At 44.1% G+C, this 14,396-nt stretch overlaps 1 protein-coding gene across 1 annotated transcript in view; it reads right to left on the minus strand.

The window, feature by feature from the left end:
* Positions 1–9,024, minus strand: part of NUDCD3 (NudC domain containing 3) — a 61,787-nt gene extending 52,763 nt beyond the window's left edge. Inside the window, exons 1-2 of the mRNA XM_015814570.2 lie at positions 8,785–9,024; positions 6,554–6,870 (exon numbers count right to left, since the gene is read on the minus strand). Of these exons, the coding sequence (XP_015670056.1) occupies positions 6,554–6,870; positions 8,785–8,982 (515 nt within the window). The 5' untranslated portion in view covers positions 8,983–9,024. The remainder of the gene's footprint in view (positions 1–6,553; positions 6,871–8,784) is intronic.
* Positions 9,025–14,396: the final 5,372 nt, after the last annotated feature.

Here is a 14,396-nt window from a genome sequence, read left to right on the forward strand (position 1 = left end):
CAAGCGGGCCTGACCTAGGGTGAATTTTAAATAGGGATAATTTTTAATGATTTTAAATAGTCACAGCCACTAATATTTGGATTTTAATTGGTTTTTAGAAGGGGTAATTCTGTATATTGTTTTAACATGCTGTGAGCCGCCCTGAGTCCCATGGGGAGAAGGGCGGCATATAAATTTTGTAAAATAAAATAAAATAAATGTTTGGCAGACAGGTCTTCTCTTTCATCGTCTCAAACCAATAAATAATGTTCGACTCCTGGACAGGCGGATGAGAAAACAGCGAGAGAAGATACAACCTGATCTGCTGAAAGACCAGCTCCATTAGCTTCTTCCTTTCCCCAGATGCTCACAGATGTGGTGGAACCTCCAGCTAGACTGGAGGGAGGTGTTAAGAAAGAACTGAGGTTGGAGTCCTTGCACTGCAGAAAGCGGCACGGGCCTGACCTCATCCAGAAATCCCTGAAGCCTTGCCTGACAGCTCCAGAGGGAATGCAGTCAATCTGGTGAGATCCTTGTAATATAGGTGACCAACAATAAAGCTATTCATGAGTAGTTCAGGTTGCTTGTCTTGAGGTTAGCAGCCAGTTATTTAAGGCCTAATGGTTTAAACTTGAAAAATTCGTGCTAGAATTTGTTTCTCTTCTTCAGTGGCCATACATTTGTATACCCAGTTAATAGCTACCCTTTTTCTGCTAATAGTAGTATACAAGCCATTCCGAGAATCTAACGACATATTCAAAGGCAGTAAATATTATTTCACTTCCTCCGTCTGCTCGAAGAACATGATCCAAAACCCATTTTGATACGTAGGATTGCTTTCTGTAAATTAGTTATATTGAAGATTCTTCCATCCAGGCCCAAGCCATTAGTTATTCGTTATGGGAAACTTCCACTGCTTTTTAAAAATGTTTTCAGTTTTAATAATACCAAGTTGAGTTCTGATTTTCTTAAATTGAATACACATTTATTTCACCACTGATTTCATTTTCTATCTGTTAAAGACTCCCTCACAACCTATTCATCCCAGGCCAGGTCTAATTATCAGGTAAGAGAGGGCTTTCTTCCCGAGCGTTGGCCTTGCCAACAAAAAGAACAAGCGGAGAAATGCAGCCATGTATATTAAAAAAATAATTTTTAAAAAAAGGGATTTAGAATCCGTGTCAAGGAACATAAATAGAAATCAGAAGGCAGGCGGCTCAGCGGCACATGCAACTTTATTTTAAATACCGCCAGGCAAATGTATGCAGAACCAAGTCTATAAGTGGGCTGAGTGAGAAGGCGGGCACTCAAAATAAAAAGCAGATGAGCTCAGACGTAGAGAATGAAGAGAGCCACTTGTCAAAACAGATGGAAATATCTGAGCCCAGGAAAAAAAAAAAAGGGTGTAAAGAACAGCTCTGCACAAACCAGATGGCAATGAAGTAGGCAACTCTTCCGTCTCACTGTTCAGAACTTGGAGACCCCCTGAGTGTCTGTTGCCATGAGGGAGGGTGCAGAGGGTTAACGCAAATTAATAGGGCTCGGCAACTGAAATATTATTTATTGTCATACTGGATTCCATAACCCTCAGCATTACTTAACTGAAGTGCTCGAGCATTACATTACAGTAGGAGAAACAGAAAGAGCAGAAAGAATCTTATTGATCCCCTAATAAAGAGCCGTGGTGCCTCTGCCAAAGTTGCCATACACTGTTGGAACAGGAAATAAAATGAAAAGCGAAGCTCCCTTTTGAGTTACTTTGACCGACAGACTTCGTCTTGGTCTCCTTTCTCCTTTTGTCATAAATCAAATATTTTCGATGGTTTTGCTCCCTAGGACCCACGAGAGACTCTAACCAACAAAAGAACGTCTGTAAAGCAATAGGTTCCGTGCCAACTACGATGGATCAAACCCAATTACTTCGCAGACGTTCTTTTGTGGGTTCGAGTCTCTCGTCCAAAGACCCCCTCATTTCAACCCAGAGCTACAAATATTCTCCTTGAAAAGCTACCAAGTCAGGCCATTGGATCCCTGTTGCCAAGTGCAGCTTACACTGACTTGCAACATCTTTCCAGGGTTTGAAATAAGTGCTGGGCCAGTGATGGCGAACCTTTTAGAGACCGAGTGCCCAAACTGCAACCCAAAACCCACTTATGTATCGTCGGGTGCCGTGCCGCGTGGGCATGGTCCATTGGGTGGGTGTGGCCCATTGGGTGGGCGTGGCTGCGATGGTAACGGCAGACTGGGTGGGACTAAAAAGTTCAATCAATCAATTCCAACTTTGCGAGATCTTTTTTTTCTCCGCAAGAAATTGAAATTGATTGATTGATTGAACCTTTTTTTTTTTTGCATACGGCGGCGGAGGCTAAAGCGAAAAGGTTTTATAAAACCCAGCTGAAGGCCTAGGACTGGGGTGACAGCACACGTGCCCACAGAGAGGGCTCTGCATGCCACCTGTGGCACAAGTGCAATAGGTTCGCCACCACGGTGCTGGGCTTTTGTGGGTCAAGCCCACATTCTATGAGTGTAGCCTCTGCCATCCAGCCTCATCAGAATGTCCTTCGTCCAATGTTTGCAGTTATTTTGAAGGGTGGAATATTCCACAAAAACAGATATTCATTGCCCCCCTTAAAGTCATAAAAATATTAGGGGGGAGGAGGGAAATCCATAAATATCTCCTGTAGAAAGGTAGAAAAACCATCAAGTTTTACTTTAGCCAACTGCAACAGATTATATATACTTTGGTTACATCTGAAAAGATAAATATTTGTATCTCAAACACTGTACTGAAAAAGGCAGAATGTAAACATTTCTGAACCTTATGTCTATGTACCTCCCAGTTTAATGGCACTGACTTTCAAGTAATTGTGCATAATTTATTTTTCACTGAATATAGACTTGATTTGAACTAGAACTTGACTATTGTAAACATAATGAGTAATTTTGTGTAACACTTCCAAAATCAGAACAACAACTTTGGAAGAGGCAAGATTCCATCCTTCATTTATTAACTATTTCCTGTTTTTTTCATAACTGAGACTTATTACCCTCAGCTAAACAGATGGAGATCACACTGTATCTCAATTTCCATCAATCTGTGTCTAAAAAATACATTATTCATAGCATCTTATTAGCCAAGCTTTTAGGCTGAGGGAATCTTAAAAGAGTTCAAAGATAACAGTACTTTGGAGGATGCATTAAGTGGACAGTGACACCACCCAGTGGAAGCATTGAAAAGTTACAATAATTCTGAGATGTATGCAACAAAGATCATTTGTGTGTATTTACCAAAAAACCCTGGCCATGGATGCTTTTTGGCAACAGACAATCACATACTAGCCTAACATGTCGTGAAATCTGTACTGTTAATTTATAAACTAGATTCAAATATATAACATATTTATATTCTTTGGCATATCTCTTCCCCAAAACATAAATAAATCTGATAAGCAAGCCAATGAGCGAAATTGAGGCAACACTATCACCAGTAACACCTTGCTTGCCAAAATGAGCAGCCACTGTTCATCCAGCACAACTTATTTTTCATGTATAGCCAGCAGTATCTTTTACAACAGCCTTGAAAAACAGATTGTAAAACCACCACGTCCTCCAAATGATGTTTTTCAGGCTGAGGCAAATAGCCAAATCAAAATTTGGAAGCAATCTCATTGGTTGCAACACAGCTCCAGATCAAAAACGCCCCATCCTCTCCGATTAGAAAACCGGCTCCTATAGCAACATGTCTTTTTATAGTTTCATTGACATTTCAAAACCATTTTACTTCCAGGTATACAAGTCACTTCAAGAGCTGTTTTACCTTATTCATTTCAAGAGGCTCTTTTCTCCAGACTTTTCTTGAAGCAACAAACTGTGTTCAAAGATAGTGACCAACTCAAAATCACACAGTCAGCTGCCAGGGCAAGGGTGAACTAACAAACCTTGATCTCACCACACTTAGTCCAATACTACAATCACATAACACTTTTAAACATCTCTAATGTAGAATAGTGCTTGGATGCTGAAGAATGGAATTTCAGCTAAACAGGCTTTTGGCCAGTTGTGTTTTCCAATTTAATTGGGGAAAATGGTTGTTTGTTGTATTCCAAGAAATCTGCACACCATTTCAGAACAATTTTATATGCATACAATGAAGTGAAAAAGTGATAGGAAGATGTTTATAAAGTGACATCACAAGTGACATCCTATTTGGAACTTGGTTTTTTTAAAAAAATCAATCTGAGGTTTTATAAATATTTCTTGGTACTATCCAGAAGCAGGAGAGAGTGAGAGTGCATATTCAAGGAATTGTTTCAGACATCAAAATGTCTCACTCATTACTTCAGTTTGATAATAACTATAAGACAGTACAATAGTATTAACAACAGCATAAATTAAACACTGACTTAAAGCCAATGTTATCTTTATTGTTCATTAATGTATCATACATATTTTATTAGTTTTTAAAAATCATGAGAAGAGCCAGATTATCATTAAGCATCAGATTACATAAAGAGGTTGAACAACTGTATACAAGTGATAATTTTGTAATAAAGTACTGACTTTGACTTGCAAAGTCTTTTGCTCCGAGTACAGGTTTTGAGATTTGGGAACAATATTCCCATAAAATCCCAGCCACATAGTGGGGTGTGTTGCATCAATAGACAATGTAGATAATATCCACTTCCCTCTTAATAGTGCCCCAAAATCCTGCAGGCCAAGGAAAACAAATTGACAGTGATTCAGCTGACTTAACAGGTCTAAAGTAGTGGTCAGCCTCGTGAATTTTGGAATAGTTACCGTACTTAGATACTAAATCACCACATGATTTATAGCTACACATTTCAATGCTTACAAACACTTGCTAATTTTCAGACAGGCTAACTTTACTATGAGGGTGAAGGTTCGTTCTCTCAGCTTGTGGGCTGGTTTCCGAACGTTTTGTTACCAGGCTAGGTAACATCTTCAGTGGCGTTTAAGAGATGTCTGTATCAGTGCTCTTCTGTTTATGAGGGCTTCAGGTATGGGTATGTCAAGTGAGGGCACCTGAAGCCCTTATAAACAAAAGAACATGGACACTGACATCTCCTCAACTCCACTGAAGATGTTACCTAGCCTGGTAACGAAACGTTCGGAAACCAACCCACAAGCTCAGAGAACGAATCTCCACCCTCATCCTCCACCTGAGCTACAGATATTCACCACTATTGTTAACTTTACTATATATCTGGTTAGAACAGCAACTTTAAGCAGTTGTCAGGCAGGCATATTTGTCACATTTTGGCTTCTCAAGGCTGTAACAACCCATATTACTGCTGAAATATCTCTCATACATTGTCTTTAAATGTGTATAACAGCTTTCTGGTTTCACTGGGATGTATTTGCAGAAATAAAAACCCAATATGTCAACGGTATCTCAGAAGCTAGGGATGGATGTTAAGGCAAGTGGAAGCCTTTAAAAACAGGAGCACAAAACAAAAATTAAATGGATTTGAAAGGCTTGCCAAATTACAATAGGTTATTCTGGATTAGGTGGACAGAGTCCAACTACTACAGATAAAAGGCTGATTTCCAAGATTTTGACTGATGCCATCTGTTTTTGCCATTCAGAGACTACTACCACATAGATTAAGCTCCAACCATTACTAAAGTTCCCACGAAAGCCACAGGGTCAGAAAAACCCAAAGGTAGGAAGTACTGCACATTTTAATATACAACTATCACAATGGTGCCTGATTGGTCCCTTAAAGCAGCAAGACCAGGCCTTGTTCGCCAATACGTATTTCCCCAATAGTCTTTCCTCTTTAGCAAAGGCAAACCTATCCCAAGTTTACTACCGTGTTTTCCCAAAAATAAGACCTAGCTTGATTTTTACACGTGCTCCCAATATAAGCCCTACCCCCCCAAATAAGCCCTACTTAAGAGCCCGCCCACTCCATTGCACCTGGTTGCATGAGATGGGGCGAGGCGCACAGGTAAAAATCAAGCTAGGGCGGGGATGGGGAGTTGGAGCTGCCCCATGCACCTCATACCCACTTACCTTAGGACAGTTGCAGCCAGACCTACGACGTTCCAACACCTGCCTCGCTGACCCACTTCTTCTGTGATCGCTACCCACCGCTTGCACATGTTGTCCCCAGCTTCTGTTTTGCCATCAGAGGCTTTCCAGAAAGGCCTCTGCAGCCGAGAAACGAGCTCTGGATTGACATGTGCAGCACCCCCCCCGCCTCCCTTTCACCATCAGAGGTCTTTCTGGAAGGCCTCTGACGGCGAAATGGAGGCCGGGTGGCGACGCATGCAAGTGGCAGCGAGCGGCTGCAGAAGAAATGGGCTGGCGAGGCAGTGTTCTGTCCCCACAACAGGCAGGTGTCGGGGCGTGGGAAGCCTGGCTGTGGCGGTCCTAAAGTAAGCGGGTAAGATATCCCCTCCCCCCAAAAAATAAGACATGGTGCCTCTTTTGGAGGCCCCCCCCAAAAAAGAGACCGGGTCTTATTTTTGGGGAAACAAGGTAGGTCACTATGGCTGCACTTTGTCGCTAGCTCTTTGACATGGCCAGAGCATCACTAGAGCCACTCACCTGGGGAATTCTGTTTGCACACTTTCTACAGGGGCGGTGACGGGTACCGGCAGTTCTGCTGTTGTATCAGCGACTTGTGCTTCTACTGCTTCTTCTGCTCTCACGGGCTCTTCTGAATCGGCAGCCTTTCCACTTTCCGATCCAGAGTCCTGCTGCTCCGCTGCGGAGGTGACCTCAACCTCTTCAATTGCAGCAGGCACCTTTGTCCTCTCCCCTGCCGCCACCAGGTCCGCCTCTCTTTTCTTCAATTTCCCCTCAATTTCTTGCTGTCTTTTCTCATCATCTTGGCGGGCCAGATGTTCAAAGTTTTTGAACGCCTGAAAATGACGCAGCAATCAATGCAACAACCCAACAGTTAACCTACAGACCATCACCAGAGAAGAGCTAGCACTGCATTTCAATTTCAAATTTCAAACAGTACAGGCTTACGACCGCAACTGAGCCCAGAATTTATGTTGTTAAGTGAGAAGTTGGTTAAGTGAGTTTTGCCCCGTTTTACGACTTTTCTCGCCACATTTGTTAAGTGAATCACTGCGGTTCTTAAACTAGTAACGTGGTTGTTAAGTGAATCTGGTTTCCCCACTGACTTTGCTTCTCAGAAGGTCGCAAAAGGGGATCACATGACTGACACGGCAACTGTCATAAATGTGAGTCAGTTGTCAAGCCTCCAAATGTAAATCACGTGACCACGAGGACGTTGCAACAGTCGTAAGTGTGAAAAACGATCATAAGTCATTTTTTTTCAGTGCCATTGTAACTTCCAACAGTCACTAAATGAACTGTTGTAAGTCCAGGACTACCTTTATTGTTCAGCTCAGCTCCAAGAACAAGTACTTATCTACTTGCCTGATATCCATAAGCATTGAATCCAGTGCATTTTATAGGGAGTGTAAAAGGGGGGCAAGGTCCATTATGGATAAAGAAATTTGACAGTGTTCTTATTTGGATTTAAAGAAAAATGCAGAGTAAGAGGTTAATGAAGGTCTGCCACTGCACTGCAGGCATCAAACTAAATAAAAATAACAGCACTCCCCAAACACCATATTAGCTACCCTTTTACCTGTATTTGTTTTCATTCTTCACTCATAGCTGAAGAATCCCCTCCTACTCATAATTTGATACAGCTATTTCATAAACATATTTGGATCCAAACACCTATTGTATTCAGCATGAATCATGCTGACGATAGCCAGTTTTTGCTATATACGCTACCCCAAGCCATGGTCTGTCCTTCCTTAAGTCTTAACTGGCTCAATTTGCCCTATATTGCACAGTACAATCCATTTTCACCTACAATCTCAAATTTATACGAGTCTCAAATACAACACTCGGGGTGGCTAAGTACTAACAACAGATAAAAACGTATGCTTTATCCTGAATACTGAACAGAGTTGGAAGGGACCTTGGAGGTCTTCTAGTCCAGCCCCCTGCTGGAGCAGGAGACCCTGGCCTATACCATTTCAGACAGATGGCTGTCCAATCTCTTCTTAAAAGCCCCCCATGTTGGAGCAGCACCCACAAGTTCTGAATCTCGGGAAACAAAACACGAGCGTCTCCATACCGAGTGCCCAATACAAACCAACCCATCATGTCAGGTTTAATAACCTGCTTGAACCCTTAAGTCCCTCACCCCCCCCCCTCTCTCTCTCTCTCTTTCTCTCATTTTCTCCTTCTATTTTCTCTTTCTTTCTCTCTCATTTTCTCTTTCTCTCTCTCCCTTTCTCTTTTCTTTCTCTCTCATTTTCTCTTTCTCTCTCTATTTTCTTTCTTTCTCTCTCTCATTTTCTCTCTGTCCCTCTCTCTCTATTTTCTCTTTCTTTCTCTCTCTCATTTTCTCTTTCTCTCTCCCTCTCTCTCTATTTTCTTTCTTTCTCGTTTTCTCTTTCTCTCTCTCTCATTTTCTCTCTCTTTCTCTCTATTTTCTTTTTCTTTCTCTTTTTTCTCTCTCTCCTCTATTTTCTCTTTCTCTCGCTCTCATTTTCTTTCTCTCGCTCTCATTTTCTCTTTCTCTCTCCCTCTTTCTCTTTCTTTCTCTCTCGTTTTCTCTTTCTCTCTCTCCCTCTCTCTATTTTCTCTTTCTTTCTCATTTTCTTTCTCTCTCTCATTTTCTCTTTCTCTCTCTCATTTTCTTTCTCTCTTTCTCCCTCTCTCTCTCTCTCTCTCTCTTTCCCCCCACCCCCGGCAGGAGAGGCCAATTCGGGCGTCCAAAGGGGACCCAGCCTAAGGCTTACCCGAACGGCCATGCTCTTGGCCACGCCGGGCGGGAAGCCCAGCCGGTCGGAGGGCTGCAGCAACAGCCGGTAGAAGTCGGTCTTGCGGTAGAGGAAGCCGAAGAGGATGTTCAGGAACTCCTGCACGTTGCCCACATGCTGCAAGATCCCCAGCAACGCCTGGTCGTACATGTCCGTCATGGCCCCGGAGCGCTCCATGAGGCCGGCCGAGACGAAGCGCGCCCGGACGCGGACAGGCCTCACTCGCCTTTCCCCGCGAAAGAGGCGAGAGCCGCCCCGAACGAGCCCCGCCGCCGCCGCCGCCGCTTCGCCCGAGCGAACCCGCGGAGACTCTCCCGCTGTCACGGCAACCCCTAACCCTAAGGGCGACGCGGTCACGTGACCAGCACGCCCCCTTCCGGTCCTGTCCCCCGAATGGTTCCCCGAAGCAGCTTCCGGTTGAGCGGGCGCGCTGCGGTTCCCGCTAAAAAGTTTTCCGCCGCGCCTCTCTGCGGGTTGGGCGTTAGAAAGAAGCTCTGGTTAACACACAAAGACAAACACATACTCCCCAAAAAGGGGGTCTAGGGGGTCCTTCCCCCCCCTCCCCATGCGAATAAATAGTTAAAATAGTCGTTTCCAGGACGGGGTTGTTTGCAAGAGGGGTCCTCGGTGCTACTCTGTTTGCATCATTGGACAAAATGTAGACCAGGGGTAGTCAACCTTGGCTCTTTTATGACTCGTGGACTTCAACTCCCAGAATTCCTGAGCCAGCTAAGCTGGCTCAGGAATTCTGGGAGTTGAAGTCCACGAGTCATAAAAGAGCCAAGGTTGACTACCCCTGATGTAGACGGTCTTCCAAAATAGCCTTCAAAACCTTAACGCAATGCAACGTAGGGAAAGTAGGAGTTGAAACAGGTTGATGCCCTAACCTCCTAAAAAAATGGTAACTACTAGGCCAATAGAAAAGAATACTTGTAGCTCAGGTTTGAACTGTGGGGTCCTTGGCACTGATGATGTTAACCTAGTTAGGTCATGAAACTTCTGCAGGAAATGTCAATGGAGATTCTCAGTCATCCAGGTCATGGTTGTCCCAAAGGTGCTTTTTCAAGAAGCAACTGGACTTCCCTGTTTTTCTTTGAAGACGTTTCACTTGGTGGTTTTCTTGCAGGCGTTTCATTGTCAAAACTAGGTAACAACATCAATGCTGAGCGTTGATGATGTTACCTAGTTAGATAATGAAACGTCTGCAAGCTGGGGAGCACCAAGGAGCCCTCATTTCAATCCTGAACTACAAATATTCTCTTTTATTGGTTAGTTGCAAGAGTTTGTAAAGTCAAGGAATGGAAGAGCAAAGAGTGATTCAAAGGAGGGCTTGGCAGTGATAGGCATCCAAGTCAGGACAAGGGGTCTGAGTGTGTTGCTCGGACCTGCCGCCTTTTCTGAAGTTGTATCCTTTTCCAGGAGGGTGCAACCCCTGGAAAGAGTATCTTTCCCCAACTGAGAACCACACCCGCTGGTTTCTGCTTGGCATCCCAGCTGAAGGAAGCATGGAAGTGGGTGCAGACAACAGTCCTGCTTGGTTAAACAGTGTTTCTTGACCTGGGTGACTATGATGTGTGGACTTCAACTCCCAGCATGCTGGTGAGGGAATTCCTAAGTCCACATATCTTAATGTGTTGAAGCTACAAACACTATTCTATCAACTACTGTGTAGAGTTGGAGGGAAAGCATTTGTATGTATAACGCTAACATTTTCTTATCCTACAGTTTGATCCTTTTACTTCCTAGTATAATATACTTAAGGTTTCATTTTTCATCCAGACACCCATACAAAATAAAGATACCCATATTAATTATAAGAAAAATTCCACAGTCTGTTTTAGAATGACAACTTTATTAATCAAATCACCAAATCATATATAAGTTTTCAAGTTCTTTAGATCTCTCAATTAGACAGGATAAACTTGGGAAGTAATAAATTCTTCTGTTGGATAGAAACTGGTTGCTCATCTCTGGTGTACGTGCATCCTATATTAACAGATTTGGCACTGAGCAAGAAGGATTTACACTGGAGCTGGTTTCATGTGCAAATGGTAGGGTAGCATTAATTTTCCAAAATATATCCAATTGTGAGAAACATTGTTCCCACAAGTTTTCAATAGCTGTTGACCACTTTTCCATCTAGAAAGATGCACAAAGTTTGAATCATCATTTTTATACAAAAATATTGTTTGGTTTGGTTTTGGTCCATCAACCCCTTGAGGAAAACAAAACAGGGTACCACTTTTCTTTTGTATTTTAGCAAATATATCTTCAATTTTTTAACCTGATCTTAGAAAACTCAACTGCATTAATTTCACAAATTCAGTTTCACAAGGCAGACAGAAAAGTTCTTTGCAACTGTAAATAGCCTGTTTCTTCAGATAACAAGTAAAAACTGGTATATCAACTTGAAAACACATATTAAGCAAGACTTGAAGGAAGAGATTGTCTGAAAGGCTTGTCAAAAAAGCCCTTAAAGGGAAATCATTTTTGGAAGAAGAGTGTGTTAGAAGATGTGTTGGAGTATTATAGGTTCCACGAGTGACTGTCATATTGATAGGATACAGTTATTGGAGTTTAACATCTCAAAGTGCCTCTCCACTTTTCAAATTCAAGGATCCAATGGTCCATTTTGCTTCCTCTTCATATGATTCTTCATCACAACAGCGACTTTCTTATTATGTGTTCACATACGGTATGAAGACCATATGAAAAGCACCATTTTTTTTTAAGGAAAATCTACCATCAGTTTACATCCAAATAAGCAATAATCATACAGGGCTATCTTAAGATCCATTACACTCCACATGCCCATTGACAACTCTACTGCAGCTGGATGTCTCATTCATGGAACTTAAAGGTATTTCTATCCCAAAGTGATGATGGCTGCAGGGAGACACAGAACGGCTCACTTGTGGACTATACATGGTAGCTGTGATTTCTGCAGTAGAGAAAGAAAGATGTTCCCGTATTGTTGTCCACCTGGTGAGACACTTGCAGTTCCTATGAAAAGGAGAAGATATCAACTGATCACATTTATTTTGGAGGTTTTCCACAATACATAAATCAACTTCTAGAAAGAACGGTCCATGCACACCTTCTAGATGCATTGGATGCATAGGAAGGGATGACCTGGGAAGGAATTATTATGATAGTATCAAGGTTCTGACTGACGAACCCAACCAAGCAAACACTTTTGAGACTCCAATCTCTTATTGAGTACATCAGGGGTCCCCAACCTATGGGCCGTGGCCCGATCCCAGCAGGTCATGGAAATGGCTGGCTGGTGCACACACACACGTGGGTGTACATTCCCCCCCACTCGTGCTAGCTCCCGCGGCCCCAATTGTGCATGCATGCAGTCGCAAATGGAGGCTGCTAGCGTCGGGCAGGTGTGCGCAGCCCATTTGTGCATGTACAAATGGGGCCGCTAGTGCCGGTGGGTTGCACGGCCCGTTTGTAAATGCATGAATGTGGCCGCTAGCCATGGTGGGGGTTATGTGGCCATTTGCACATGCACATGGCGCCAACCCATGCCACATGCACGAACGGGACCGCTAGTGCCACCCCAGTGCGTGTGGCCTCATGTGTGTGCATGCACCAATTTTGAAGCTGCTCTCCTTCCCTCTGGGCTGCAAGCCTGGAAAGGTTGGAGACCTCTGGAGTACATCACTTCAGCATGAATGAAACCAGCTCTGGCTAAACCCTCCCAAACCTCATATAGTGAAAACATAGAATTCTCTCTCCTCCCCCTGGATCAGGTCACATTGTCCAATTAGGATATTGTTATGAGTAAATGTTTCTGGGTCTGGCCAGACACCTTGTGAACGTCCTTGGGTCACAAGGTCTTCTCTCTTAATCTTTGAAATCTGCATTCCAATCTCCCCCCCCCCCCGTTTGTTGACAAGCTGAGAAGCAATAATTGCTGCAGCAGCAAAAAGTCAGCCGTAACCCGTCATTACTGAAGGGAAGATTAGCCATTCTGTCATGACCTGGAGACCCTCTAGTGAGCTGCGCTCTCCCACCAGTATACCTCCAGTTCTTTGTCCCCACCTGGACTGGGCCATCTTCTCCTGGAAAAACTCAGTGCAGAAAATAACAAGAATGGGGCTGACACAACTGTGGGCGTAGCTGAGACAAATAGTAGCTTGGTACAAGTAGAAGAAGGTTGCCGAAGGAGTGGCTGTCAGATTAATCAGCTGCAGCACGTGGTAGGGTGTCCAGCAGATGAAGAAGGCCACGACGATGGTGAGTGCCATGCGAGTCACCTTCCGGTTGCGGGCGGACGCCTTCCGATGCACGCGGTGCATGGCACGGAATAGGTGGTGCAGAGTCAAGGAATACAACACTGTAATGACCAGCAAAGGCAGGAGGAATGCTACTAAAGATTGGTAGAGGGTATACCAGTATATGCTACGGGGACCTGGCAAATCTATAAGGCAGATCTCCGTCTTGTTGTCCCAAAAGATCCGGGTGTACAGCATAGCGGGAGTAGCCAGAATCAAGCTTCCAACCCATATGCCAACATTGATCATCGCCGTGCAACGCAAGGTCCGCCTCTGGCCAACGGTGGATGAGTAGACCACGGCTACGTATCTGGGGAAAGAGACATGAAGCCATTAAGAAAAGCCCATCTCCTATAGAAGAACATGACTAAATACATACTAAAAACATACAGATTGGATAAGAAAAGTCACCCTTTGGGATTACCTGCCTGCACACATACATTTTCCAGAGGGCAGTTAATGAGACTAACGTTGGCGATGGAAGACAGCATTAAGGGTTGAGAAAGTGGTCTAGAGTCCTACTTTGGTTCCAGAGTCAAGCCCTGACATTTTCAAGTAAAGCTGAGAAAATGCCTATATGTTGTTGTTGTTAGTTGCAAAGTCGTGTCTGACCCATCGCGACCCCATGGACAACGTTCCTCCAGGCCTTCCTGTCCTCTACCATCTTCTGGAGTCCATTGAGTCCAGGTTAACTAATTGTCTGCAAGACTGACTGAATCTCCCGATCTAAGACATACAGGCAGTCCTCAACTTACAACCGTTCATTTAGCAACTGCTCAAAGCTAAAAGAGCCCTCAAAACGTGACTTACAACCATATCCTTATGACCATTGCAGCCTCCTAGGGATCACGTGATCAAAAGTCAGGCCCCAGCCACTCCCATCTTCTTCCTCTTAGCCCCACCCATCCCATCTTCTTCCTCTTAGCCCTACCCATCCCATCTTTCTCTTAGCCCCAGCCACCCCCATCTTCTTCCTTTTAGCCCCACCCATCCCATCTTCCTCTTAGCTCCACCCATCCCATCTTCTTCCTCTTAGCCCCAGCCACCCCCATCTTCTCCTTCCGCACTAGATTAGCCCCTNCCCCCCCCCCCCCCCCCCCCCGTTTGTTGGCAAGCTGAGAAGCAATAATTGCTGCAGCAGCAAAATCATGCTTCAAAACTTGACAGATAGCCGTAACCCTTCATTACTGGAGCGAAGATTAGCCATTCTGTCATGACCTGGAGACCCTCTAGTGAGCTGCGCTCTCCCACCAGTACACCTCCAGTTCTTTGTCCCCACCTGGACTGGGCCATCTTCTCCTGGAA

Source organism: Protobothrops mucrosquamatus, unplaced genomic scaffold (genome assembly GCF_001527695.2).
Source record: "Protobothrops mucrosquamatus isolate PMUCROS unplaced genomic scaffold, P.Mucros_1.0 scaffold262, whole genome shotgun sequence".
In the NCBI taxonomy this organism is placed as follows: domain Eukaryota; kingdom Metazoa; phylum Chordata; class Lepidosauria; order Squamata; family Viperidae; genus Protobothrops; species Protobothrops mucrosquamatus.